Source organism: Lycium ferocissimum, chromosome 8 (assembly GCF_029784015.1).
Source record: "Lycium ferocissimum isolate CSIRO_LF1 chromosome 8, AGI_CSIRO_Lferr_CH_V1, whole genome shotgun sequence".
NCBI lineage: Eukaryota > Viridiplantae > Streptophyta > Magnoliopsida > Solanales > Solanaceae > Lycium > Lycium ferocissimum.
In genome coordinates this window covers 13,745,395-13,772,742 of record NC_081349.1, presented here as the reverse complement: position 1 = coordinate 13,772,742, position 27,348 = coordinate 13,745,395, and the positions used below count along the sequence as shown (strand labels likewise).

General features: G+C 34.8%; 2 protein-coding genes and 1 long non-coding RNA gene across 4 annotated transcripts; 1 reads left to right on the top strand and 2 right to left on the bottom strand.

Moving 5' to 3' along the window:
• The first annotated feature begins 1,114 nt into the window (after positions 1-1,114).
• Positions 1,115-8,268, top strand: LOC132067296 (uncharacterized). Of its 2 annotated transcripts, none has more exons than XM_059460497.1 (3): positions 1,115-1,136; positions 7,370-7,526; positions 8,012-8,268. In XM_059460497.1, exons 1-3 carry the CDS (start codon positions 1,134-1,136, stop codon positions 8,056-8,058), a joined length of 207 nt encoding a protein of 68 aa, XP_059316480.1. In that variant the 5' UTR covers positions 1,115-1,133; the 3' UTR covers positions 8,059-8,268. The 2 variants fall into 2 exon arrangements, with proteins under 2 accessions (XP_059316480.1, XP_059316479.1); XM_059460496.1 differs by lacking the exon at positions 1,115-1,136 and adding an exon at positions 5,389-5,548.
• LOC132067297 (uncharacterized) lies at positions 1,549-6,085 on the bottom strand. Its single transcript, XR_009417116.1, has 2 exons — positions 5,977-6,085; positions 1,549-1,610 (listed from the first exon to the last, which is right to left on the bottom strand). It is a non-coding gene; the product is annotated as an uncharacterized LOC132067297 (long non-coding RNA).
• A 726-nt stretch (positions 8,269-8,994) lies between the features above and the next one.
• LOC132067295 (F-box only protein 6) lies at positions 8,995-15,192 on the bottom strand. The gene is made up of 2 exons (XM_059460495.1): positions 14,929-15,192; positions 8,995-10,533 (listed from the first exon to the last, which is right to left on the bottom strand). The coding sequence occupies exons 1-2, from the start codon at positions 15,060-15,062 to the stop codon at positions 9,297-9,299; spliced, it is 1,371 nt and encodes a 456-aa protein (XP_059316478.1). The 5' UTR covers positions 15,063-15,192; the 3' UTR covers positions 8,995-9,296.
• Between the last annotated feature and the right edge of the window lie 12,156 nt (positions 15,193-27,348).

The window sequence follows — 27,348 nt, the reverse complement described above, 5'->3', positions numbered from 1 at the left end:
TGGTCTTTAAATTTTTCCCCTCATATTTGTGCTCTTTAAATTTTGCCCTCATATTTGTGGTCTTTAAGTTTTGCCCTTCGCTTGAAAAGATGGGCGAATACTTGAGGTTACGGAAATGCACTCGAGCATAAAATTAAAAAAAAATCGCAATAGCAAGGCTTATACAGCGTGTTTGTCGGAGCAGAGCGTACACTTCTTAAGGAATAACTATAGTTATGCGGACCCAAGATAACCAAAAGTACGCACCATAAAGTAACTTTTCTTTAAGACGTAGTTTAGTTATGCGCTATGGGGAGATTTTTTTTTTTTTTTTAGTTAAGGTATAACAGTATGCCCTAGAAGCACAGTAACTTTTAAAATGTCATAGACTTTTGCCTTATAAGGCAAACTTAGTTATCTTAAGGAAAGTTCCGCTTATGGCATAAGCATACTTTTTAGTTAGGCATAACTAAAAGTATGCCCCTAAGGTGAAACTTTTCCTTAAAGCATAAACTTTGCCTTATAAGGCGGAACTTATAGTTATGCCGATTATGAAACTTATAGTTATTCCTGGTCCGGCATAACTATAGTTATTCTGACAGTTGTATGCTGATCCGGCATACTCGAGCCCCAAACCTGCGTCAATTTTTTTTTTTTAATTTTATGCTTGAGCATAGGTTCGAACTCGTAATCCCTGATTTAGACAAGGGTTTCAGATTGCACCAAGGGTAAGAAAATTAAATACCAGCAATTTAAGAGACAACAATTAAAGACCATAAATATGGGGGGCAAAATTTAAAGACCACCTAAAAGAGGGTGATCCTGCGAATTGCCCTATATTTAGTGGATCAAGTACACAAAGCTAACATTATTATTTTAATAAGCCCAGAATAAACCTGACGTGTCCAAATAACCCAATAATATGCTGCCAAGTAAGCAAAGCAACGTGGTTTATAACCCATTTCTCCAATTAATGGAAGGAGCGTGACGCGTTTTTTATGTGCCGCCTGTCCTCGAGTTTTTCACCAACTATAAATATTTCAATAACAGTTGAAAATTTCAATCAAATAAAATTGGGGCAGAAAAAATAAATAATTCTCTCTGCAAATTTTTGCGTTCTCATCTATCGGCGATCACCGGATTTTTCTTCAATTATGGTAATAAAAAACTCCGATCTGTTCTAACTTTTTTTTAAAAAAAAAAAATTATGTTTTGTATCAACGCCGATGTTCCTGGCTCATTATTTTGATTAATTTTTGTGATTCACATGATTGATTTCATGTTTTTGATAAAGAATTAATTTTGGTTTTTGATGTCAACTATCTTTTTTTTTTTTTTTTTTTGGGTTGAATTTGATGTCAATGTCGTTGCTTCTAGCTCATTATTTCTTGAAATTCGTAGAATTAAGTCCTTTTTTTTAACTTTCCGTTTACAATGTAGTTTCTTTGGATTTTTTTTAATCAGGAAATTCTTTGGAATTATTCGGTGTATTTATTTAGAAGCTGAATTACAGCTTACCTTTAAATTATCGTGTTCTCGTAATTCGGCTTGGAGTTTATCGTTCATCTCTTATTTAGAAGAATTGTTGGTAAATAGATTCTTTTGCTTGAAATAAGTAGCAAATAGTGTACCTTGAGATTAATGGCTGGAGTTATCTTAAATCAGTTCTTGTGAGTGAAATCTAATGTATAATTAACCAATGATTCAGAAAATGTAATGGCCTGGAGACAGAGGTGAATCTATGATTTCTAGAACATGGGTTCGCCAAGGAAGGATAAAATGTATTAAATGGGGGTTGATCCCTAGTTCTCTAGTTAAATAAATTAACCTTTAACCAAGTGCACCATTTAACCTTTTTGTGGCATGGGTTCCAACGGATAATATTATACCAATTTTAGAAAATGTATACATAAAATACCTAGTTTTACGGAGAGATCATGGGTTCACGTGCCCCAAAATTAGTAAACTGCCCCTGCCTAGAGAGTTGAGACCGCCTGAGGTTGAACTCGATAGAGGATTCCCTGTAAAATTATTTGTGTGCATAGAATCGATATTCTTTTGCATTGCTTCCATGCTCCATTGAAAGGAGCCTGGGAGCTGGTTTTTGGTAATACCAAGACTTAAAATTCCCTGCTTTAGCTAGGAGTCCTTTAATTTTATCCGAAAGAGGTGTAGAATGTTGGTTTAGGCTATTAGCATCCGGGTTGTTACATAGTTGCATTAGGTGCCATATAAAGTGCTAGACAAAGTTGCAATTTACCAACTCTATTTGAGATTTATGTTCCTGTTAAGCTTGGATTTGCTCAGCACATTTTTTTCGCTTTAAATAGGTTATTTTGGTATGTAATAAGATCCAATATCATAGGACTTGAAATAGGGTAAATAACTTTGAGCTCCCTTCTCCACTCTAGGTTAAAAGTGTCATTACAAGAACCTTTTGGGACATGAGACCTCTGTTGTAGTTTGACATTTTATCACTGGATGCCCACAAATCCATCAACTTAAACCATTATATGACCATGGTTTCATCAAGAGGTACAAATTTACTTCCAAATTTACCCTCAAATGATTAAAAGGGAGCAGCTCTTCTCCAACCTTCTATTGTGTCAGCTCAACCCTTGGATCTAGTATGGCAATCCCCTTTCCGTTGAAGAAGGTTTCCTATTGTCAAGTAATTTATATTTGGGGTCATTTTCTTTTCTCTAATTTTCATCTCAAAATTGCCCCTGTGAACGATTGATTTAAGCAAAGGAGGGTGTTTTGATGAGGTTTTCCTTTAAAATGGACAACATTGATTTAGGATTACAATTATAAAGGGAGGTCATAGCTATTTTACGACTAAAGGGAGGCTCCCTCTGTTGAAGCAGAGGGTGGTTTAAGTTTAGTTGTAATATGGATGTTCTGAATGTTGAATACTAGAGCTCCTTGCCAGGGTGATTGATGCTTGTCCTGTTTGGTTAGAAACTTGGTTTTTGTTGAAAGCTGGCTATGCTTTCTTTTCATTCCTTTCAAGAAGATTTTGTTGTAAATCGTTCCTTTGTTTTGTTGCATTTGAACAGACTACATCAAGACGTCTCGCTGACAGGAAGGTGGAGAGGTTTGAGAAAAACATCACCAAGCGAGGAGCTGTTCCTGAAACCACCGCAAAGAAAGGAAACCAGTATCCTGTTGGCCCTATATTGCTTGGTTTCTTTGTCTTTGTTGTCATTGGCTCATGTAAGATCTTCGTATCATCTTGTCTCCCATTTTTTTGCCACTTCATATCTGAGGCATTTCATTGAACTCCAAGTATTTAAGGTGTCTTTATCTTGATATCTATATCCCACCATTTATCGGAGGTCTAGAATCTTAACAAGGTCTATGTGTTTAAATATTTTACAATGTATGATAGCTGCTAGCAATGGAGTAGTTAGGTTGGCCCTTTTTCCTTGTGAAAACCTTCTTTGTTCACGTTAGAGAGTATATTGTTCTTTCATATCCATTTACGCATACAATTCTTTCACGTTACCTAGGTTCTCCGGGGTATGTAGGTTGGCCCTTTTTGTTTAACATCACTTTTTTGTTTATCTTGGAGAGAATACTGTTCTTTTATATCCCTGTGTTCATGTACTCTGTCATGTCACCTAGGTTTCCACATGCATAGTTTGTTTAATTAATCCTTTTTTCTCCCATTCCAGCTTTGTTCCAGATAATAAGGACAGCAACCAGCGGGGGCGTGGCTTAAGCATGCAATATAAGTGGTGAATGGTGATAATAGGCTAGGCCTGCTTCTTCTTGTAGTGTTGTTTTTCTCAAAGTTCAGCCCAATGTAGAAATTGAAGAGAAACTCCGGTAGAAATCGTGTTTTTTATTTGTGAGACTCAAATATACAGTTTCTTCTGTCTCATGTGGTTATGTTTGTTCGCTTTCTCCAGAGATTTGACCGTTATCCTTACCCAGTTTGGAAATACCTTTTATTTCTAGTTTAAACAAAGTATTCCTTCAGACGGGTATAACTCACAAAATGGAAAAATATTCGGAGCACATTACGGTATTTTTTTAAATTTTTTTTTTTTTACAGCAACAACTTCATTCCGTTAATTCATAATCTGTGTCTAATGTTCGTAAGACGCCATTCCATCATTTACAGCCCAACCTAGAGAAGCAGAGTTTCAAGAAATATTAGAAAAGAGGGGAATAGAGATTTAACTAGATTATGGGCTTAGTCTGTTCCTTGTTCGAGGGATATATCTAAGCTTATATCTTTAAAGGAACGCATTAATCTCCATATATCCTGTCATCTTCTTTTACAATATTTGTACCACATTCTTTGCCTCCAATGGTATAGGAACACATTATGGCATATATCTCAAGCTAGACTGCTAGAGAGTAAAAGGGTACATATACGTAACTGAAAGAAAAAAAAGGAAAAGATCATACTTGTCTAATTTGAGTTAATGTTATAAAGCAATTTTAGTTTTTTGCATGCAGCAAGATGTGAATAAATAAAAAAGGAAATAATTAGGCTGCCCCCTCCCTCCATTAATGTTGAAGGATCTCGAACAGTATCTAAAATAAGAATTTGACTCAAGTAATTTCTTAAGTCAGTCTCTTAGCGCCAACTTTGTACATTCTCAGTCTTTTAATTTTGATTCGATAAAATTCAACATAATCTGAGAAAAAATCAAAATAGAAAAAATCACTAGAACAAGATGTAAAATCACTCGCATCAGGGCAAAACACTATACTATCCGAAATTTCCAATATGTAAAATGCAGGATCCAGAAAGAGTTATCAAAAGAAAGGCAGAAGCAAATTATCCGATACATAATACACATGCTCCATAATAGAAACGTTTCAGGCTGCCTTAATGTTATAGTAGGTAGAGCATTGTAGATTAGTCCTCTGGAATCAAAAGGCTTAAAAACTATTAGATGTTTAAACAAGAGAGGAAGTGGTAATAAATTCACAGATCCTTTTCTTCTATATCAGCACAGAAGACTGGAATACAGATTATGATTGGAAAAATATTAGTACCACATGATACAGATTATGATTGGAAAAATAAAGCCTTACGTTTTTTTTTAAATTTTATACTTGAACAAGGATTCCAACGCAAAACCTCATAATTTCTGCGCGAAGCTCAAGGTTGCAATTTGAAGGACAAAAATTAAATACCAACAATTTAAGGGGCAACAATTAAAGACCACAAATGAGGGCAAAATTTAAAGACGACCCAAAAGAAGGGCGAATTGCCCCCTATTTAGTGGATCAAGTACACAAAGCTAACATTATTATTTATTTTTTATTTTAATATAAGCCCAGGTAAAATAAATCTGATGTGTCCAATTAACCCAATAATATGCTGCCAAGTAAGCAAAGCAACGCGGTTTCTCCAATTAATGGAAGGAGCGTGACGCGTTTTTCATGTGCCTCCTGTCCTCGAATTTTTCACCAATTATAAATATTTCAATCAATAAATAAAACAAAATAAAATTGGGGCAGAAAAAAGGAAGAAAAAAAAATAATTCTCTCTGCAAATTTTTGTGTTCTCATCTATCAGCGATCACCGGATTTTTCTTCAATTATGGTAATAAAAAACTCCAATCTGTTCTAACCTTTTTTTTTTTGGTGTGTGTGTCAATGTCGTTGCTCCGGGCTTATTATTTGGATTAATAATTGTGTGATTGTTCTGATTATTGATTTCAATAAATTTGGAATTTTTAGTCTTTTCTTTTCTTATTGTAGCCCTTAATATGTAGTTGCCACGGATTAATTGCTCTTTTTAAAAACAAAAAAAAAATGTTTTGTATCAATGTTGATGTGTCTGGCTCATTATTTAGATTAATTTCCCCTTTTATTTAAAAAAAATAAATAAATTATGTTTTGTATCAACGTCGATGTTCCTGGCTCATTATTTTGATTAATTTTTGTGATTCACATGATTTATTTCGTGTTTTTGTTAAAGAATTAATTCTGGTTTTTGATGTCAACTAAAAGAAGTAGCAAATAGTTTACCTTGAGATTAATGGATGGAGTTATCATAAATCACTTATTGTGAGGGAGATATAAATGTGCAATTAAACCAATGATTCAGGAAAATGTAACGACCTGTGGATCGCCCGAGAAAGGGGATTCGCTGTAAAACTTCCACATCGGAATTTCGGGGGGGCCATATATAAGGGTGAATTTCTTGATTTAACTTTGCCTTTTAGGTTAAAGCCAAGGAACAATATCTTGGCAGTTGGGGCTTGCCCATGACAGATAAATCATTGATTTTTTATTTTATTTTTTTGGGACAAAATCCAATGGTCTATCGAAAAGGAAATTATAGGCGTCAACTTTTTAGATGACAGGGTCTGCCAGAAACAGCCGTAGAGTAGAAGTGGTTTTGACATTCTTTTCCGGATCCACTCAGGGGATTTCATTGGGTATGTTGTTGTTAACTTTTTATATGATCTTTTCTTACTGTCTAATGTAACTGGATAACGGCGGCATCATCCATAGGTTTGAGTAAAAGACAATTAGTGGTTAGACTTAGTAAAATATATCTTTAGTTGTTTGCATGGAATCGATATTCTTTTGCATTGCTTCCATGCTCTATCAAAAGGTGGGAGCTGCTTTTGGTAATTCCAAGACTTAAATTCCCTGCTTTAGCTAGGATTCCTTTAATTTATCAGAAAAAGGATGGCGATTTAGGCTAGCTTCCGGGTTGTTTAAATAATTGAATCAGCATTAGGGGCATATAAAATTGCTAAGATTTGAGTTCCCGTTAAGCTTGAATTTGTTCAGCACTTCTATTTTTTCTTTAAATAGGTTATGTTGGTACATAATAAGATCCAATACCATAGGATTTGAAACGGGGTAAATAACTTTGACCTCCCTGTTAATTGAAAGCCCCACTCTATTTGACAGTGTCATTAGAAGAATCTTTTGGGACATAAGGCCTCTGTTGTAGCTTAACATGTGATGTGATCACTGAATGCCCAAAAATCCGTTAGTTAGACCATTACATGAGCATGGTTTCATCAATAAACAAATCTACTTCCAATTTTACCACCAAATGATGAAAAGGGAGCAGCTTTTCTCCAACCTTCTATTTTGTCAGCTCAACCCTTGGATCCAGTATGGCAAACCCTTTTCTATTGGAGAAGGTTGCCAATTGCCAAGTTCTGTTACCCTCTGGTGGTGGTCTCAATTGTTGGATATTTATAATATGGATGTTCTGAATGTTGAATACTAGAGCTGCATGCTAGATTGGTTGATGCTTGTCCTGTCCGGTTAGAGACTCGGTTGCTTGTCAAAAGCTGGCTATACTTATCTTTTCTTTCTTTTCAAAAAGATTTATTTATTGTTAGTTTGAACAAGATTTTCTTGTGTATCATTCCTTTGTATTGTTGCCTTTGACCAGACTACATCCAGACGTCTCGCTGACAGGAAGGTGGAGAGGTTTGAGAAAAACATCACCAAGCGAGGAGCTGTTCCTGAAACTACCGCAAAGAAAGGAAACCAGTATCCTGTTGGCCCTATATTGCTTGGTTTCTTCGTCTTTGTTGTCATTGGCTCATGTAAGATCTTCATATCACCTTGTCTCCCATTTGTTTGCCACTTCATATCTGAGGCATTGCATTGAACTCCAAGTATTTAAGGTGTCTTTATCTTGATATCTATATCCCACCATTTATCAGAGGTCTGGAATCTTAACAAGGTCTGTGTTTAAATATTTTACAATGTATGATAGCTGCTAGCAATGGAGTAGTTAGGTTGGCCCTTTTTCCTTGTGAAAACCTTCTTTGTTCATATTAGAGAGTATATTGTTCTTTCATATCCATTTACACATACAATTCTTTCACGTTGCCTAGGTTCTCCGGGGTATGTAGGTTGGCCCTTTTTCTTTAACAGAACTTTTTTGTTTATCTTCGAGAGAATACTGTTCTTTTATATCCTTGTGTTCATGTACTCTTTCATGTCACCTAGGTTTCTACATGCATATTTCTTTGTTTTTCTGTTGTGCTATTATTTGTTTAATTAATCCCTTTTTCTCCCATTCCAGCTTTGTTCCAGATAATAAGGACAGCAACCAGCGGGGGCGTGGCTTAAGCATGCGATACAAGTGGTGAATGGTGATAATAGGCTAGGCCTGCTTCTTCTTGTAGTGTTGTTTTTCTCAAAGTTTAGCCCAATGTAGAAATTGAAGAGAAACTCCGGTAGAAATCGTGTTTTTATTTTGTGAGACTCAAATATACAGTTTCTTCTGTTTCATGTCGTTATGTTTGTTCGCTTTCTCCAGAGATTTGACCGTTATCCTTACCCAGTTTGGAAATACCTTTTATTTCTAGTTTATTTAAACAAAGTATTCCTTCATACGGGTATAACTCACATAATGGAAAAATATTGGGAACGCGTTACTGTATTTTCTTTTCCAGTCAACAACTTTATTCCGTTGATTCATAATCTGTGTCAAATGTTCGTAAGACACCATTGCATCATTTACAACCCAACCTGGAAAAGCAGAGTTTCAAGAAATATTCGAAAAGAGGGAAATAGAGAATTTAACTAGATGGGCTAGTCTGTTCTACGTTCGAGGGATATGTTTGAGCTTGATATCTTAAAGGAACACATTAATCTCCATATATCCTCACAGGTAGCATCGATGTCTCAATATACTGTCATCTTCTTTTACAATATTTGTCTAATCTAACTTGAGCTAATGTTATAAAACGATTTTAGTTTTGCATGCAGCAAGATGTGAATAAATAGAACAGGAAATAATTAGGCTGCCCCCTCCCTCCAATAATGTTGAAGGATCTCGAACGATATCTAGCATAAAAAATTGACTCAAGTAATTTCTTAAGTCAGTCCCTTAGCGCCAACTTTGCATATTCTCAGTCTTTAATTTTGATTCGATACAATTAACAGAATCTGAGAAATAATTAAAATAGAAAAATCACCGGAACAAGATGTAAAATCACTCGCATCAGGGTAAAACACTATAATATCCGAAATTTCCAATATGTAAAATGCAGGATCCAGAAAGAGTTATCAAAAGAAAGGCAGAAGCAAATTATCTGATACATAATACACATGCTCCATAGCAGAAATGTTTAAGGCTCCCTTAATGTTACAGTAGGTAGAGCATTGTAGATTCGTCCTCTGGAATCAAAAGGCTTAAAAACTAGTAGATGTTTAAACAAGAGAGGAAGTGGTAATAAATTCACAGATCCTTTTCTTCTATATCAGCACAAAAGACTGGAATACAGATTATGATTAGAAAAAAACTAGTAACACATGATAATATATATATATATATATATATATATAGCCCTGGGCAACCCGAGTCAAGCCACAGCTGTCAGACAGGGATGAAAAGCGGTCCCACATGCGATCCATTGCCTCTTTCTCCCGCGTGGCAACACGCAACCAGGGACCTTCATCCATTCTCTTGTTGAGAAATCATACGTAACTAGCCGGTTCATTTGTCTTGATCTTAGTGATAGCATGAGCAAACCTTTGTTACCCAAGCAAGTCATTCGAACGTGCTTTCCATAAAACTCCAAGCACCATATGTTTGGCATTCTGTCAACCTCCTTCCACAAAAGAGTCATCTTTTGTAGCTCCCATATGCACACGCAAGTGGCTGCATTCTTTGTCAGAAGACCCACAAGCATTATGCGGCCCCCACATTCTGCTAGTGTATGATCACTCAGATGTAAGGGGGCAGGGATAATGAACTGTTTCCAAACCCCAGTAACCATGTCATAAGACACGATTCCATCAGGGTCCGAGCGCATGAAGTAAAGTTTATTACCGACCGAGACCGTCTGCGACTTGAAGTTGAGTGCCAGTGGGAGCTTAATATTCGAGGAAATGGTTCCTGGACGAGCCCAAGAGTTATTCCTGGAGTCATAAACTTCAAACTCACCATCACAACCAACCCAAAGGATATTGTAGCCCCCGGCGGCTGATGTCATACCTACTGCCACACGGGACCAGACCTTAACAGATCTGGCTGGTAACTCTTTAAAGGATCTAGTCAGAGGGTTGCATATGTAGAAGCTTCTATGTCCGATATCAAGGAAACAAACAAGACCTCCCGCAGAAGCAACTGGCAAGACGATTAACTTGGTTGGCAAAGCAGGTATAGTAGGATGATGCCATTTCTTCAATGTCGGGTCATACATGGCTCCAGTATTCACATTTTCATGAGTAATGGTGTAGAACCATGGTTGTGGTTGAGGAACTTGGGAGCACTGTTCGGAAAAACTTTGGGACGTCAGCATTGAGTTCCATTTGCGGCAAACTAATCTGAACTGGAAAAAAGTGGCAATTGGTAGTCTTGCAACAACAGCTTCAAATAGGTCTTCAGGAAATTCTTTCCAAATTTGCTCATCCAAATTCTCAATGGAGCATGAAGTTCCAGTTACTTTCCCCCGATTCCTCTCCTTCCGGGCTTTCTTTTTTGGTGGAGGCTTTCCAGGTTCCAACATCTTGAGATTTTCAGATTTGCCGGCAGTCATGATGATATTGTAGCAACTGTCTTCAGCAGGATTGTCGCCAAGATTCAGAAAATAACATCTGCACATAAGCAAAACTGGTTCATTTACATATTTTCTGCCAAGGTAAAAAGTTTCAAAAATTGCATTATGCATGCAGTGAATCAATGAAATCAATATCTTTATGAGAAACTGAAAAAAGACTGAGCATCCCTGCAAATTAACCCTTAAGTGGTCGTTTGGTGGGGTGGATAAGAATAGTACTGAGTAGGGTGTACTAGCAATGCTGGGTGTAGTTATGCCGGCATTATTTTTTATCGACTTTTTGGTTTGTTGTATTAAATAGCATGTATTCAGAATTTTTAAATAGTATTTTGTTTCTTTAAAAGGGTGTATTAGAGTAGGAATAGTACTGGTATTGTAAATGCCATGGTTTACTATGTATAAGAATAGTACTACATAGTGTGTATAAGTAACACCTGTATTAGTTACACATAGGTTCAAAACACTACCAAACAAGGGATTAAATAATACCAAAGCTAATGCCAGTATTATTTCTTTAATACTTCTTACCAAACTACCCCTAAAGGTAATTTAAAAATTGGGGATAACCATGAATCTAATTACTAGTTTTATTATTTATTCATGAAGTATATTAGAAAAGAACTCTCAAATGGTTTGGCGATCCTCCTGGTGAACAGACCATACCCAAACTGATACAAGTGAACAAATAAAGTATGGACGCTCCAGGGAACCATCTCAAAGGAACTCCGCAAAATGACCCCGTGACAGGTGTTGTGACACTGCATCAGCTCTATCTAAAATGCTCAGGTAATAGAGAAGATTCCAGATTAGGTAAATATAGGTCCTGCACCTAAATCAGCCTTTGTAAAGCTAGCGAGAAAGTTCTAACTTACAAACTTGCTCAACTTATTAAGTTCATTTTTACAAGCTTATTTAACTTATAAGATAATCATCAAGCCTAAGAAAAACATTGAACGTGGAGAACTTCCTCATGTTCCAGACTTTTCCAAAAAAAAATAAAGAAAAAATATGTTTTTCACATGTTTCACTTTTATGGTCAGTTTCACTGATGCGCAAAATTAATGCATAGTCTCCATTTTAACCAGACCCGTGTAACCAATATCCTCAACTTTAGTGGTTCCGGAGAGGAATGCGCCAAAAAAGCTTTTACTCTGAGAGTAAGCGTTAGCAGACCTAGTAACTTGGAAATATCCAGAAATAAACCTACTACCTAAAAGCAGTACTTCCCTAATTATTGGTGTACGTATATCTGGAACATAACTGCTAGTCTTAACATGTGATTTTTTGATAAAGTAAGAAATTAGTCTTAACATGTGATTATTCTGCCTAATTCACTCACCAAAGCACAAAGTAGCTAATGGAGATGTATATGCAAACACTATGTGACCTTCAAAAACATCCGGCTATTCCAGAAAACACCTGGTTATTCTAGAAAACACCAGTCGATGTTTACTTAAAGGAGAAGAAGTGTTCAAATGCAGAAAATTCTGTCACAAAGATACTAGAAATAGGAGTGGCAAACCAGCAGATAAAATATCCGACCCGCCAATATATGACACGGATAAAGTATGGATTAACCAACGGATAATATGGATCCATATTATCCATGGTTCCAGGAACAGCTTGGGTGAGAACACAAGCTAAAAGCCAAAATAACCTTATACTCCCAGAAAGCAAGAACTCATGAAAAATAACACGCAGACAAATGGGTATTGATCTAGCTATCCATTTTTAGTGGATAATATACATATTTAATCCATTTTTAAATGGTCATTATCCAACCCATATTGATGGGTCGGCTTGGATGGTTATTATTTTTTTAACATTTTGCCAGCCCTAGCTAGAAACCTACACCCAAGGGTGTGTGTGAAAACCATGAGAGACCAGGGTTTAAACGCTAGTAGAGACAAAAACACTAGTTGATTCTTCCCATCTGCCTAAGCCTTGGTAGGAAGAGTTACCAGTACTTGTGCTTGTGGGAGGTACCTGATGGGAAAAGAAAAACATATCCTAGATATTTGTAATCAATCATTTATCACTTGGACGAGGAATATATAGTATTTCATTGCTACAAGTATGGATTATTGAAAATAATAAGACATGGATTTGGATAGTTCCCTTTAACTATTCATGTCAAGTTGTCAACTAAACGAGGGAACATAAAGAGATTAGACAAGACAACCAAAAACAATTGAAGGAAGAAATCTAAAAAAATACATCCACATTTTCTAATTAATTGAAAACACAAGATAAAACTAAATAGATCCACTTCATTTATCACAATGAATTATATTGATGGAATAGCTGAGGTGCACTCGAACTGTCTCCGATGTAAAATAAAAATAAAAAGAGATACAGATGCTAGAAATCTTAATTATAGTGTTGACGAGACACAAGCAAGCAGCCATCTCCAACTAACATGACAAGTATCAGCTAGATATAAGCTCCAATAATTTAAAGAGGCTAGATTTTCTTTTAAAAGATTCTATTTTCAATTGAAAATGAATTTTCAACTTCAATTCTACTAATCCTCACCACTGTATTAAGTAGAACTTTGGACTCCATGTGCGTATGTTTAAGAAAAGGAAGAAAATGAAGAAGAAGAAAGTTTTGACTTCCATGTATTCCCATAAGACTGTACTTTGCAATGAGAATGCAACAAGCTCAAATGATAGAACCGTAACGGACTTCAAAATGGAGGGAAAAGAAGCTGTTAAACGCATCTTTTGATCATTCCAATACATCAGGGTACTTTTGTTTGAGTTATTGGTCAGCAGGTAAACTGGAAATCTCAGACACATTACATCATTTTAAAAACAAAAAGAAAACAAATAGATCCATATAGTGTTCCACAAATGAAAGGAAATTTAGACAACCAAAGAGGTTTTAGCTGTCATAATATTGAAAACAGCACACAATCCTGGCAGAGAATCCAGTATCTCGTTCCGATATTAGCAGTCCTAGAAGGTTTAAAATTTATTTTGTTCTCCAAATGACATACTCTACAATAGACCAATTTTGTTGGCTAAATTGCAAGACTCTTTCTTAGCAAGATATTTTAAACTCTGAAAAGGAGTTCTCAAACTTTCCATGTTGCAAAACAAAGAGCATGGGATTTTCGCAGTTCAAAAACACCACTAAACAATATAAATGTTCTTTCTCTAGTGGGGAATAGCAAAACAATCCCTAACAGACACTTGAACCAAGTTCCTAGGCTAATCTATATTCTTTCCAACTGTTTGCATTTGAGATACAAGGTGTGTTCAGCAAAAATGTTTTCCAATTTTCTCATGTTCGGTTGGTCAAAATTTTCGGAAAACATTTTCTTTATGAAAATAAGTTCCTTAAAAATGAGAAAAATGACTTTCCTAATGGAAGTTGGGAAAACAAGTCCCACATGTGGCATTCCACATTGACTGTCCCACAAGTGGCATTCCACATTGACTGTCTCCTCCCCACCATCGAACTCACCCCAGCCCACCCCCCAACCTGCACCACCCACGACCCACCCCCACGTCCCCATAGTATTTGTCTAGATTATATACAAATGCTTTTAGGATAATTTTTTTTTGCTAACATACCGAAAACAAGAACATAAGTAAGAAACCCACTTATTTTCCTAGAAAACATTTTCTTTCATACCGAACACACCTACAGAATAGCTTGATTTCTTTGGATCCTTCTTGAAAATTCAGACATCCATCTGGAACAATGTTATTGAGTATTTATCCGATACCTTACAGTGCACAACATTACAAATGAAGCAACACATGAATCAGTAAACAATTAGAACAACTACTATGCCATTGTGGATTGTGAACAACAACTTTTGACATGATCATTCTACAATCAAGAAAATATGATATTGAGTTAAAGCTCTAGCATTTGGACTGATCCTAGAATAGAACCCCACAACAAAAATCATCCTGATTATGAAAAACACATACACAGTACCAATAGTTCATAAAGACATGACTAGAAATAATAAATATAGGATTATGAGTTTATCATGGTTGCTAGCGATCAGAGTATATTAGCCCTTGAAATTCAAACAACAAGAAACATTTTTTTTTTTTTTTACAATAACAAGAAACATTTTTATTTATATTGACTAAAGAAATGCAAGACTTAACCTAAATTTTACAAATTTGACAGTTATAAAGAGTAAAAAAATGAAAACAATACAATTTCCCAAACCCCCCCAAATTTGATCAACAAAGAGAATGCAACACACCCACAAAGCAAAAATAGAAGAAAGATACATAAAGTTAAAACCTTTACACCAAAAAGCTCAAAGAAAGTGAAGAATAAGCACATTTCACAAAGTGGGAATTCCATATTAATCACACAGATCGACCAAAATACACACAAAAACAGAAAATCAGGACAAAATCCATGTTGGTAATCAAGAAAAGAAAGATAAAAATCAAACCTTGGTAGGTGTAAAAGTGATGGTGTTTGAAGATGAAAAGAGATATTATTATTAGTTGAAGAAGAAGAAGTGTTGAGTTCTAATAGTTGTTTAACTTGTCCAATGAATTGCCTAAGCATGGCCAATACTTCCATGCCCTTCAGGGTCTCAACCCCACCCCCACAACCCCCTTTATTCTTTCTTGCCTTCTTGTTTGTGTATCTATATGTTGTATCTATCCATCTTGGAAAAAAACCCCTTTTTTCCTTGTTTTTGGTTGTTTGTTCGTGTGATACTTATTGTTATTACACATTTCTTCTTTATATATTTACACATCAGCTAGGGTCCCTTTGTTTCATGAGTAGTATTGACCGTGTACGCAACTTTTCCCCCTTTCTAATCTATTCTCTTTATTTATTTATTATTTATTATTTATTCCTTCCCTTTTTAACAATCTAACCTCCTTCATTTCCATTTATTTTACGTTTAATTCTTACTCCACTGCTAATAGTTATTTACAAATCATTCTCTTTGTCCATTTTATGAGTCCACTATACTAAAAATAAGCCTCGGAGTAATTGGTAAAGTTGATGTCATGTGACCATAAAGTCATGGGTTCAAGCGGTGGAAACAGTCTTTTGTAGAAATGCGGGTACGACTGCGTACAATAGACCTTTGTGGTCAAATCCTTCCCCGCACATAGCGGGAGCTTAGTGCATCGGACTGCCTATTTTTTCACTAAAAATACGTGTTCATATTTACTTGTCCATTTTAGAAAATCAATACAGAATTTAAAACTTAATTCTTAATTTACCCTTATTATGAATTAAAACATTTTTCAGTGCATTTTGCAAAACATTGTATTTATTGTATTCAGAGAGTGATATAGTGAGCTTATCATTTTATTACTTTTTAAGAAGTGTGTCAGGTCAAATATGGACAAGTAAGAATGGACTAAGGGAGTAATTAATAATTATGCCTCTGTTTCAAAATTACCAAGTAAGACTATATGAATATTTTTGTACCCAAATTCATTTATTTAGATGATTTATTATAATTATATTATTTTTACACTAGCTGTAATTTACCAAAACTTCCATATCCAAATAAAATACTTAACACCAAAAAATAAAATAAAAATTCATTAGCTAACTCTGTATTCGTTACTGTTATGTTAACATGTGAAGAAAACATAATTGTACTCTTTAACTTTAACTTAAATCTTGGTTCGTTTGATTTTAACTTCCAAGCTATAAACCGGTGAAATATTATGAGTTCGCTTTGGCTTTTTGCGTAAGTATTAATCTCGAATTGAGGAGGGAACGAATTGATTGATAAGAATGGATTACTATTGTAAACATAAAACTCCAAATATTTGACTACTCTAAATATTTTTAGTGTAATTCTATACCTATACTTTTTTTTTGCATAATTTACTGATGCATTAAACTGTTTGTTTAAACGTTATTAATATCCATTATGATTTATAACATAGTATAGTACAGAAAAAATAATGCATTTGAGCGTTATATTTTCGTTCTAAAACTAAATGAAGAGTAGAGAGTAGGGCTGGGCGTTCGGTATTCGGTTCGGTATTTTTAAAGTTCAGGTTCGGTAATTCGGTATTCGGTAATTGAAAGTATATATCAAATACCGAACTTTCAAACTTCGGTTCGGTAATTCGGGAATCTGTAAATCAAATTTCGGTTCGGTACGGTATTCGGAATACCATTTTTTTGCAAAGAAAGCGCATTGGCAACCAAATAAGATCCGCTTAAATAAGACTGCGAAGTGAAGATTGGACATCAAATTGATTTAAGGCTTCAACAGTCCATAAACCAACAATAACTTCAACATTATTTCTAGCTTTCTTTCCACAAGATTGGACATCAAATTGATTTAAGGCTGAAATAATTTGATCAATGATAAACATTTGACACATAGAAGGTATTGTAGAAGTGAAATGAAATGACAATAGATTATCTGGAGCTTTATAAAGAATTACGAGAATATGAAAAGATTGTGAAACGAATGACTGAAATGTTTGAAATTGGACTTGAAATGTTTGGTGACTACTCGACCTGAAATGTTTTAGCCCTTTACTCTTTAGGTTGTACACGTATTGGTATTAATTTCGGTATTCGGTATTTACCGAATTACCGAACGGTATAATTGTAAATACCAAATACCGAAACCGAAATATTAAATTTTATATTTTAGTACCGAATACCGAATTACCGAATACCAAAATATCGAAATAGCCGATTCGGTTTGATAATTTGGTTTTCGGTATTTTATGTCCTGCCCTAGTAGAGAGTGAAATAGAGCTTATATATTTTCAAAACCGCAAAAGTCAAAGAAAGACTCCTTTGTCTTTTAATTTTTCCAAAAAGTTGGTTAACGAAAGAAAAGAAAACAGTCAATTATCGAAATCCCACGGAATTTAATTCCTGTTCAAAGTAGGTTTTTGTTTTCTATAGTTGAATTATTACAGACTTATCACTTTACAGGATAAAAACAATTCAAATTTCCAATTATGATATACACACGAAAAAGGAAATGGGAAAGGAACCTTAGAAGCAAGACAAGTCGTCTATGGTGATGACCAACAATTAAGTATTTAAAATAAAATTAAAAAAAGGATTGAAATAAGAAGATAAATGCTTCACCAACTCTGTGAATTGTCAATACTCAATTGTAATGGGAGAAAACGTGAAATTCTTAAAAGAACAGGAAACATTTCCATCTAATTAAGGAAATAAAAATAATTTACTAACAAATTTATAAGGTGTTCTCTCATTCATTATAGAGAAGTAGTTCATAACTTGTATTCAGTGTTTCCTCGATTGATTATTTCTTTCCAAAACAGCAACCAATTACAACTATTTGGTTTCACTATATACAAGCCTTGAGTCATTCTATATTTTTATCTTCCATTCAAGCTGTAATAATGATCGTTTGACTAAAATAGTCATTCATTAAAGCACAAAGATAAACTATGGTCTCCACAATTTAATTAGAAACTACACGTACCTAAGTTGAAATACTGGGGTTGGGTAGAATAGCACCAAACACCATCCCCAACTCAACTTCTAATATATCATTGTTGGTGACGTTATTTATTAATTATTTGATGAGTTTATCATGCATCATAAAGACATAAAAAAAATTAAGTGGAAAAAAAAAAATCTAGACAAATGGAGTTGCGATAGTTTTTTCTTAAAGGCACTCAAATGTAGGATTTCGTTGCATTACCAAATATTTACAAGCAAGTGGAGGATTCCAGTACACTTGGTAATTACTACTCCGTCCGATCCATTTTACTTTCCTTTTTCACACTTTTTAAGAAAACATTAATTAAAAAAATAATTTAATTAAATTATTTTTATTATTTATTCTTTAATCTCAATTTAATAATATTCTTTTTTTCAACCATATTAATCTCTCCCACAGCATTAAATTGGAGTAAAAGTGGACACTACTAAAAATCTCTATTTTCCCACTATAAAATGTTTAGTGACTATTTCCCTCTAAATGTCGGTGGGAAAAACCTAAATAGTAGTGTTTTCATATGAAAAAATTAGAAAATTTCTCACATTTTTAATGGGAACTTGTTTCCCATCATGCGTTTTCCCAGTGGGAATGAGGTAAGAAAATCATGCTTTATAGCACAAATTTCCCATTGAATATCAGTGAAAAAACCTTTATTTCTAGTAGTGAAAATACTAATAATTAATTATAGCTTGATTTTCTCGAATAACAACTATTTTGGATCTAGTTATCTTTTTAGTATGTACAACAGCTAAAATCGACCTTGATGTAACTTCATAAGATAAGAGTATTTAAAGCAGTTACATTTTCCTTTGGCTAAAGAGATGAACGGCTACGATTACTTGTCCTATTTCGCCGTCCGTAATATGTTATTTCTCATTTTGTGCACTACATGATTATGGAAATGAAAATTGCAACACGACTTATTTATGATTCTTTTGGTACAGTACAACCACTTCCAACATCATTTTGACAAAGTTTCAGTTAAGCAGATGAAGCAATCATGTTTTACTCTCCTCAAAATAAAGTAGAATGAAACAATTTTTATGAAATAGAATTCGGAATGAGATAATTTTTGGTAGCGAACATGTGTGTGTATATATTTAAATGTACATTTATGCAATTATGCATATTTGCACATATTATCGTAAATGAATAGTAGATGCAGTGGTATTCCTATCTAGAAATACCTCTTACTTAATAAGAGTACATTTTTAGCTTATCTTTATTTTGTTTTTGTTTTCTCTTTTCCTCTTTGTTTTTTTTTTCTTTTTCTTTTTCTTCTCTCTTTATAATTAGAACGTCTACTAACCATTGCTTACTCGTAAAGCAAGTAAATGCACATCCGAAGCATATGATGTTACATGAGATGCCACTCAAGCAAAGAAATGGCAACAAGAGATTGGTAGAATTACCAAATTCACTATAATCAAATTAAAAGCCCCGACTATGGTTGGTAGTCCAAATGTTTATTTAATTATTTAACAGTGTATTGACCTACTTACCTTTCTAGAAATTTCAATCTCTAGTTGAAGTTGGAACATTGGACAAATTACGTTTAGTTTTAATTATTGGAGGAATATCATGATGTTTTCTTTTCTCTATCTGGTGCTCGTTGTCTGACATTTGCTTTAAGGTCTGACTAATGAAGATTTGTGTCATAAAGTCCTATTTTGAAGGGTAAATTACTCATTTTCAAAGGCAATTTTCTAAGGCTAAAACTCGAAAACTCTAATTAAATATTGAGGGCTACTTACCACCTCATGACCACAATTTTTGGTGATCTAAATTCTTCAATATGTAAACCATTGGAAGAAATTGCATATTTAACCTAAGGCAAGGAATGGAAATGGAGAACACTATGAGCTTTTGGTATTATAACTGGCCAGCTTTCGGATTTAGAAAGCACTTTCGCTCAATATATGTAAAACTTGTAATTGATAATTTATATATACTATGGTTATTGTAATTTCAAATTTAGCTTTCGAGAGGTGGGAGAGGACAAATGGGACCAACGTAAATATAAGTATGTCAGTGACAAACCATTAATGAGGTTATATAAAATTATGTGACACACAACAAGTATTCAAAGCATAGTGAAATTATGGGGGCTTTGCTGGGTCGCAACTAAAAATGATGATAATTAATTATGAGTCCACTTTGTGCGCGTAGTGAGATAATTCCATATGACCATGCCTCGTGCCATCATCCTACCCATGCTCATAATTCATCTTTATGTTTCAATCCTCTCCATCATTTATATTCTTTTCTTGAAGACATTATCTTTACCAACAAAGGTTGAGGGGTAATATCCTTTCATCCTTAATTAGATATTTCGAGTTTGAACCCTGTATGAAGTCGCCTTTATTAGGGAGTATTTTTACCCCTTAATGTGGAACTTCCCAGTGCGAATCCAGATTTAGTCGAACCTCAACGAACATTGGATAGAAAATCAAAAATAAAAACAAACTATATTTGAAATTTACTGGGAAGTTCTTCTAAAAAGGAAGTAACATATAACTATGGGAGAGATATATATGGCCATTCTTTAGTAGCATATCATATTATATTTGATAGAGAGTGCAAAATTAGATTATGATTAACAAGAAAAGAAAAAAATCTAATTAAAATGCAGTGTTACTAAATTTGAACTCGTTATGCTGAATTTAAACTTGTATTTTTGACCATCGAATTCGTTTCATCTTGTACACATATCCTGAATGAAAGAGTCATTTATTTGAATATTAGTAGGCGTTTGGACATTCCATTTGAAACCATGGTTTGAAATCATGAGATGAAATCAGCGTATGGACATGCATTTCATCTCATGATTTCAAATCATGATTTAAAAAATTTTAAATATAAAACTTGATTCATAAGTTTATATTTTTATAAAAAAAGATTCATAAGTTAATAGATATTTTTAACAATTACTCCCACCAACCATTTACCAACCTTTATTTATGTCTACCATGTGGGAGGATTATATTAAAGAGTAGTTACATTACTATCCATGTTAAATTTTCTTTTTTATTGAGCTAAAATTTGATCAATTGATGTTGTATTTTTTAGAAAGGCCTTCTAGTAGCGTATTAATTTTATTATGAATTATGACTTGCTCATTTAGTAAGATTGTATAAGAATTGAGAATATTTTGATAGTTTTCACAACTTGTAGGGTTTTTATGTCTATAAGAAAAAATACAACTTAAGAAATTCAAATTGCATGTCCAAACATGATTTCAAATCATGGTTTCAAACCATAGTTTCAAACCATGTCCAAGCGACTCCTTAGTAGGCGTTTGTACATGCAATTTGAAACCATGAGATGAAATCAGCATTTGGACATGCATTTCATCTCATGGTTTCAAACCATGGTTTAAAAAATTTTAAATATAAAACTTGATCCATAAGTTTATATTTTGTAAAAAAAGACCCACAAGTTGGTAGATATTTTTGACAATTACTTCCACCAATCATTTACCAACCTTTATTTATGTCTACCGCGTGGGAGGATTATATTAAAGAGTAGTTATATTACTATTCATGTTAAATTTTCTTTTTTATTGAGCTAAAGTTTAATCAATTGATATTGTATTTTTTTAGAAAGGTCTTCTAGTAGCGTATTAAATTTGGTATGAACTATGACTTGCTCATTTGGTAAGATGGTATAAGAATTGAAAATATTTTGATAGTTTTCACAACTTATGGAGTTTTTATGTCTATAAGAAAAAATACAACTTAAGAAGTCCAAACATGATTTCAAATCATAGTTTCATCTCATTGTTTTAAACCATGTCCAAACGGCACCTTAACATAAGAAAATCACGAGGAAAATAAGTACCTTCAGTCAGTAGGCTTAGAATGAATTTGATGTTATACGTACACATTTTAAATTCTTTTTGTTTATATATACATTATTTAGCTGAAATTCAATTGAATTCACAAAACCCGCTTTATATTTTCATTCGTACGTGCATTAGTGAATTGGTAGAATAGACACTTAAAAATTAAAATGACCTTACAATAAAATTAGTTCAGTAATGCTAAATGAATGATTAAGCTAGTCAAGAAGGAGGGGTAGAGACGGAGTTTGCGGTGAGTAATGATTTCATTTTGGGGAAAAGTGTGGAATGGTATAATTGGAAGAGATGCCTAATAATGATGATGATCTCAAGCAATAATTACTAAGAATCCTTCTTTTACGTGTGCACTCCGTTTACTGCTTTTGATTGCTTTGTTGAATCTTTGGACTGAAACTGATGCAATTGCAATGAAAATAATGTCCTACCCTGTCATCTCTTTTGATCAAAGTACAATAGTTGGTCCAAATTCATACTTTGAAAAACTTTTTCACCTTTTTGAATTATTCCTTTTTTTTTTTTTTTTGAAAGGTTAAAGATACTGATTATTAATACTAAGGCTGGTTCAAAATATTACATTCCATAGTGTCACTTAGGACACTTTGATTGCACATACTAGCTAAGTGACTAAGTTGTCTTCCTTTACATAATTGATTACAAAACATACCATCCGACATATCATAACGAAGCTAATTCCTTACAAAAGTAAGGGTGTTGCATAGTTCTTAATCCTAGTAAATTTGGACTCCCTGGAAGCTTCCTTTGGCCAATAAGTGTGCCACTATCATAATCAAGACGGAGCTACGGAAAACGGATTAATTGAATGTCACGACCCTAATTACTTATGGTGCGGGCACCTACCTTATTATCACTAGTAGGCGAATCCTTACCCGTTAGCCCATTAATCACTAGCTAATTTCAACTTCTTTAATCATTTATACTCTAACAATTCATAAATAAGTGAATAAATAAATAGTCCAACCAAGTCATAAATGATAAATAATATACGTGCGGTAGTCTAATTATTAAATTCCCAAAATCTGAAAGTCATCGTACAAGGACTCTGGCAAGAATGTCTAAGGAATGAAATATCATCACAAATATAATAATAATTAATGTACGGAGGAAAGTAGACATCCGGAAAGAAAGATCTCCAGGGGCGGCATAGCACGGATGAAGCTCACCCTCGGACCGATCAAGCAAACTAGCTTCAAGCTAGAGATGTGGTCCGGGTGAAAATTGGAACACAATCCGCACTCAAAAGTGCGATGAGTAAAGAAGGTATATCAAGACAAACACTATCTACCCGTAAGCATCATAGGCCGACTAAGATTAGTTCACGCATATAAGCATAAAATCAACAAGATAAACAGATAGACACATAATACTCAAATCCAAGTCACAAAATATCCCATAACTAAATCAGAGCCTAAGATGAAGCTTCTAAACCACAAGTCTGTCCAGTCTCAATAATCTCACCCGATAATCACAAGTCCAAGTTCCGACCCTAGGTAGAGTCACTAATCCACAATTTCACTCAGTCGATGATCATATCTATACCACAACAGCCGTTTCAACAAACCATACCAAAATCAGAACTAAACAAGCCATATAATAATGCATAATAAAATGTAATGAAGTGCAATGTATAATATAATAATGTGCAATGCAATGCACTGGCAAAATACTCCAAACCTGTACACACATGCTAAATGGTAATATTTTTCCCAAATAGTCATGACCTGCAGGGGACCCATGGTGTCCATGTACCACTCGTTCCGGAACGAACCTCAGACCACGAGCTCACAACTAGGCCACATCGTCACCCCCTGTCAAATGTGCCTTAATAGATATATATATGTTCCATCTCAAAATCTCATCAACAATGCCTCATGATCGAATCACAATGAATAACTTAAGAACACATATCAAGGCCAGAAACAATGAAGTACAGTCATAGTAACACAAGTCATAACACGACTCAACAATAACTCTGCTCAACCATAGCCTAATTATACATCTATCTCAATCAATCAGTGAATGGGATATATGAACACCTTCCTTTCAACAATTCCAAACCATTTCCATAATTTATGAATGCAGAAATGGGTGTAAATATGGTAAATCAATGCACTAAAATAACAATGAAGTACAAGAAGTCATGATGCCATAAGTTATATCAAGACTTAGATGAATCGACTCAACTATAGAATGAATCATACAAACCATCTCAGCCAACATAAAGAGTCTATGTCCCTCTTTACTTCGAAATATAACGAGTACACCTCACAACTAAGTCTTGTATCACCAAGGTGCTCCATTTTCTCATATATCATCATCAATACCAAGTCATAATTCAATATCAATATACATATGGAATGAGAATGCATGCCAAGTATAATATCACCATCAACCGTAATCCATACGTCAAGTTTTCATCTGCATATTATGATAAGTTTATATCATAATTCAAGTATAAACTCATTATCTTTCCTTTCTCCGATGATATGTGTCACAATAAAAGAGAATTGGGTACAACACGTATCACAACACACCTATTCAGGTAGTAAGTCTAATCACAATAATAGGGCAGCAAGCCACCATTAACAACAACCAAACTAATATAATTCCATCCCGAATCGCCACGATATGAATACAATTACACCTTCACAATGTGTAAATAACGGTGACAAGCCCACATAATCAGAAGCCATACCAACGTAGCTAATATCCAACCAAACACCATGTCGGAAGACCTAATCATGCTTTCTCTCGTCAATTCTACACAACATATACGTTTCGCTAATCAAAGTCTAATTAAAGTAAGCCGTAACCTACCTCGAATGCAGAACAGGAGCCATGAACTACTCCACACGAGCCTTCTATTTCTGAAACTCCTCAGAACGGTCAAAGGCTAGCAATACAATGCGAAGTAAGCGATAAACCTTCAAATCAAACAAGAACAACAATTGGGGAAGAAGACCCAATTACTTCTACCCTTTTCGATTGGATGAAACCATTTTTTAATGGTGAATTTATCATAACTTCTATCTCTACATTCATACTATTTCAATTCATGGGTTTTCTATTCAATTTAACCCCTTTCAAATAGATTTTAGGCCAAAGTTCCCGTTTTTATTAGAACCCTAAGTCTCGATATACAATTCTCATAATTAATAATGAAATTCCCATCCTAGAAAATGTAGCCTGCACTCCTAGATGTTTAAGCAACAACAAAATCAACAATCCATTAATTATTTAAGGGTTTACTAATTCTAGGGTTCTAGGATTTTCACCCACCATTGATGGACCTTAAACTAATCATGAAGCTTGAAGAAGAAAGCTAAAGGAACAAATAAAGTTGGGGACTTACCCTCCAAGATGCTTTCACAAATGAATGGAATAAAATTCGCCTCTCTATTGAAAACTGTGTTTGGGGTTTTGTGGGTAATGACTTCGCAATTTCAATATAAAATAGGTTTCTGCCCCCCAGCTTCGCCACAACGGTCACAAGTTTCGCTGCAGCAGACCTGCTGGTATAGCTCATACGAAAATGACCATAACTTTCTCATACGGAGGTGAAATGCGACGATTCTTTTTGCTATAGCTTCGTAATTACGATACGGATCTAATGGTTCAATCGATACACAAAACAAAGGTCAATTGATCAATCTGGAGCCCTTTATTCGCAAGGAACTACAGTGAAAACATCGAATACAAGCGGGACACAACCCAAATCCATCTTAAACTCTTCGGAATCTCACCAAAACTTGTGGACAAGTCCTAAATCATCATATAAACTTGTTGGAGCTTTCAAAATATTGACACGACGTTGACTGTGGTTAACTCTAACTCGTTAACTTAATTAGTTCCTCCACCAATGACTCAAATCACACTCTAACCTTTCGGGAACCAAACCAATGACTTCACTAAGTCATAAATCATACTACCCAGGGAAGGATCAACAAGGGTAAATAGGTCAAAAACACTATAACGACCAAATGGGTCGTTACATTGAATCATTTTCATTAATATTTTTTATTGTCCATTCAGATTAAAAAAAATTGACATATATAATCGAATATGTTGCAACTGAATTATTAATAGTGAAGTGGACAAATCGCCTGTATACCCGAAAAACGGTTCAGTTGAATTTGTGTTTGAGGTCAAGGACACATGGATCAAAATGACCAGTAAATCAGTATAGCATGCAAGTAAACTGAATATAAACGAAATAAAGCAAAGCAAGGTTAAGATTAGCATGATCCTTGATTGAGCCCGGTGCTTGTTCCTCCGGCCAAGATTGTGATTATACACTTAGTAAAACAATAAAGAACTTAAGAAATGAAGCAATTGCGTATAAGTGGTGTGTATTCCTCTTGAATTTCGTGTGTTATAATGGGAATGACACTCTCCATTTATACTAAGAGCTAGGGGCACATATTCCATACATTACGCCCCTGCCACAATGAGTATTAAATGGATGTTATTAATGAGCAATAAAGAGGACCATCAAGCCTAATAACACCAGGAGATAACATTTAACCCAATCTGTAATGGCAGCCCATTGAGCTCTCCTCCGGAACTATTTCAATAGTCTCTTGGACTAAGTAGTTCCTCTAGTGTAATTGCATTTCCTCCGGTGACACTCAATGCGGACTCATCTTTGACTTATCCCTTAAGCCACATGGCCTAACGGTATAGGTCCAGCTGTGTTTTATGAATTTATCCCAATACAGATAGTCCCCCCCCTTTTCGGGATTCGAACAGTCGTGACCGGAAGTGGAAGAGGTTTAAACTTGATACAATTGCACGAGAAAAGAAGATATCTAATCACCTCAATCGACGCGCCAATCACCAGAAATGTCACTATTCACGAAAGGCGGTGTCAATAATGGAGGCCTCCTCGATTCTTGGGGAAACTTCAAGATTTCCTTCCCTATATAAACTCCAATTCCTTTTCAATATTCGTCTCACTCAAGTGAATTATTTCCTTCCTTATGTGCACCTGTTTTTCCTTATAAAACCGCGAACATGCATCCTAGAAAAAACATACTCAAACTCCCCATGGCCACTGCGCCGCTTAGCCCTTCATGTTCACTTCCTTCTTCTTCTCGATCCTCGGAAAGTCCTCCCTCCAGTGGCAAGGGAAAACCCATGAGACTTCTGCTACCAGAGAGATTGATTTAGGATCCCTTTCTATAGAAATCCTACCCATTGACTGTGCGTACCTAGGGGATTTCCAAATTGACACTCGTCATGAGTCTATAGCCGGGATTAGCTCGCTAGTCACGAATGAGTACCTCCCTCAAGTATATGCAGACTGCGGTTGGGGACCCAAGATTATAGCCCTCCCAATTGGTACGGAAGGCAGGATGACGCATCACGTTGAGGGGTACTCCATGGTCCATACTTACCCCTTCTTCATCGGGTTCTTACTACCAGTCCCCCTTTTGATTGAGACCTTCTGTCGCAGTTATCAATTCTGCCTAGGATAACTTCCTCCTTAACTGTGGAGGACTTTCTAT

What these genes read in the sequence shown, in the direction of transcription:
- LOC132067296 (XM_059460497.1), top strand. An exon ending in CTTTGTTGTCATTGGCTCAT is followed by an intron (nt 7,527 to 8,011) that starts GTAAGATCTTCA and finishes CTCCCATTCCAG; the next exon opens with CTTTGTTCCAGATAATAAGG.
- LOC132067295 (XM_059460495.1), bottom strand. Translation starts at nt 15,062, where the DNA reads ATGGAAGTATTGGCCATGCTTAGGCAATTCATTGGACAAGTTAAACAA. An exon ending in TCACTTTTACACCTACCAAG is followed by an intron (nt 10,534 to 14,928) that starts GTTTGATTTTTA and finishes GCTTATGTGCAG; the next exon opens with ATGTTATTTTCTGAATCTTG.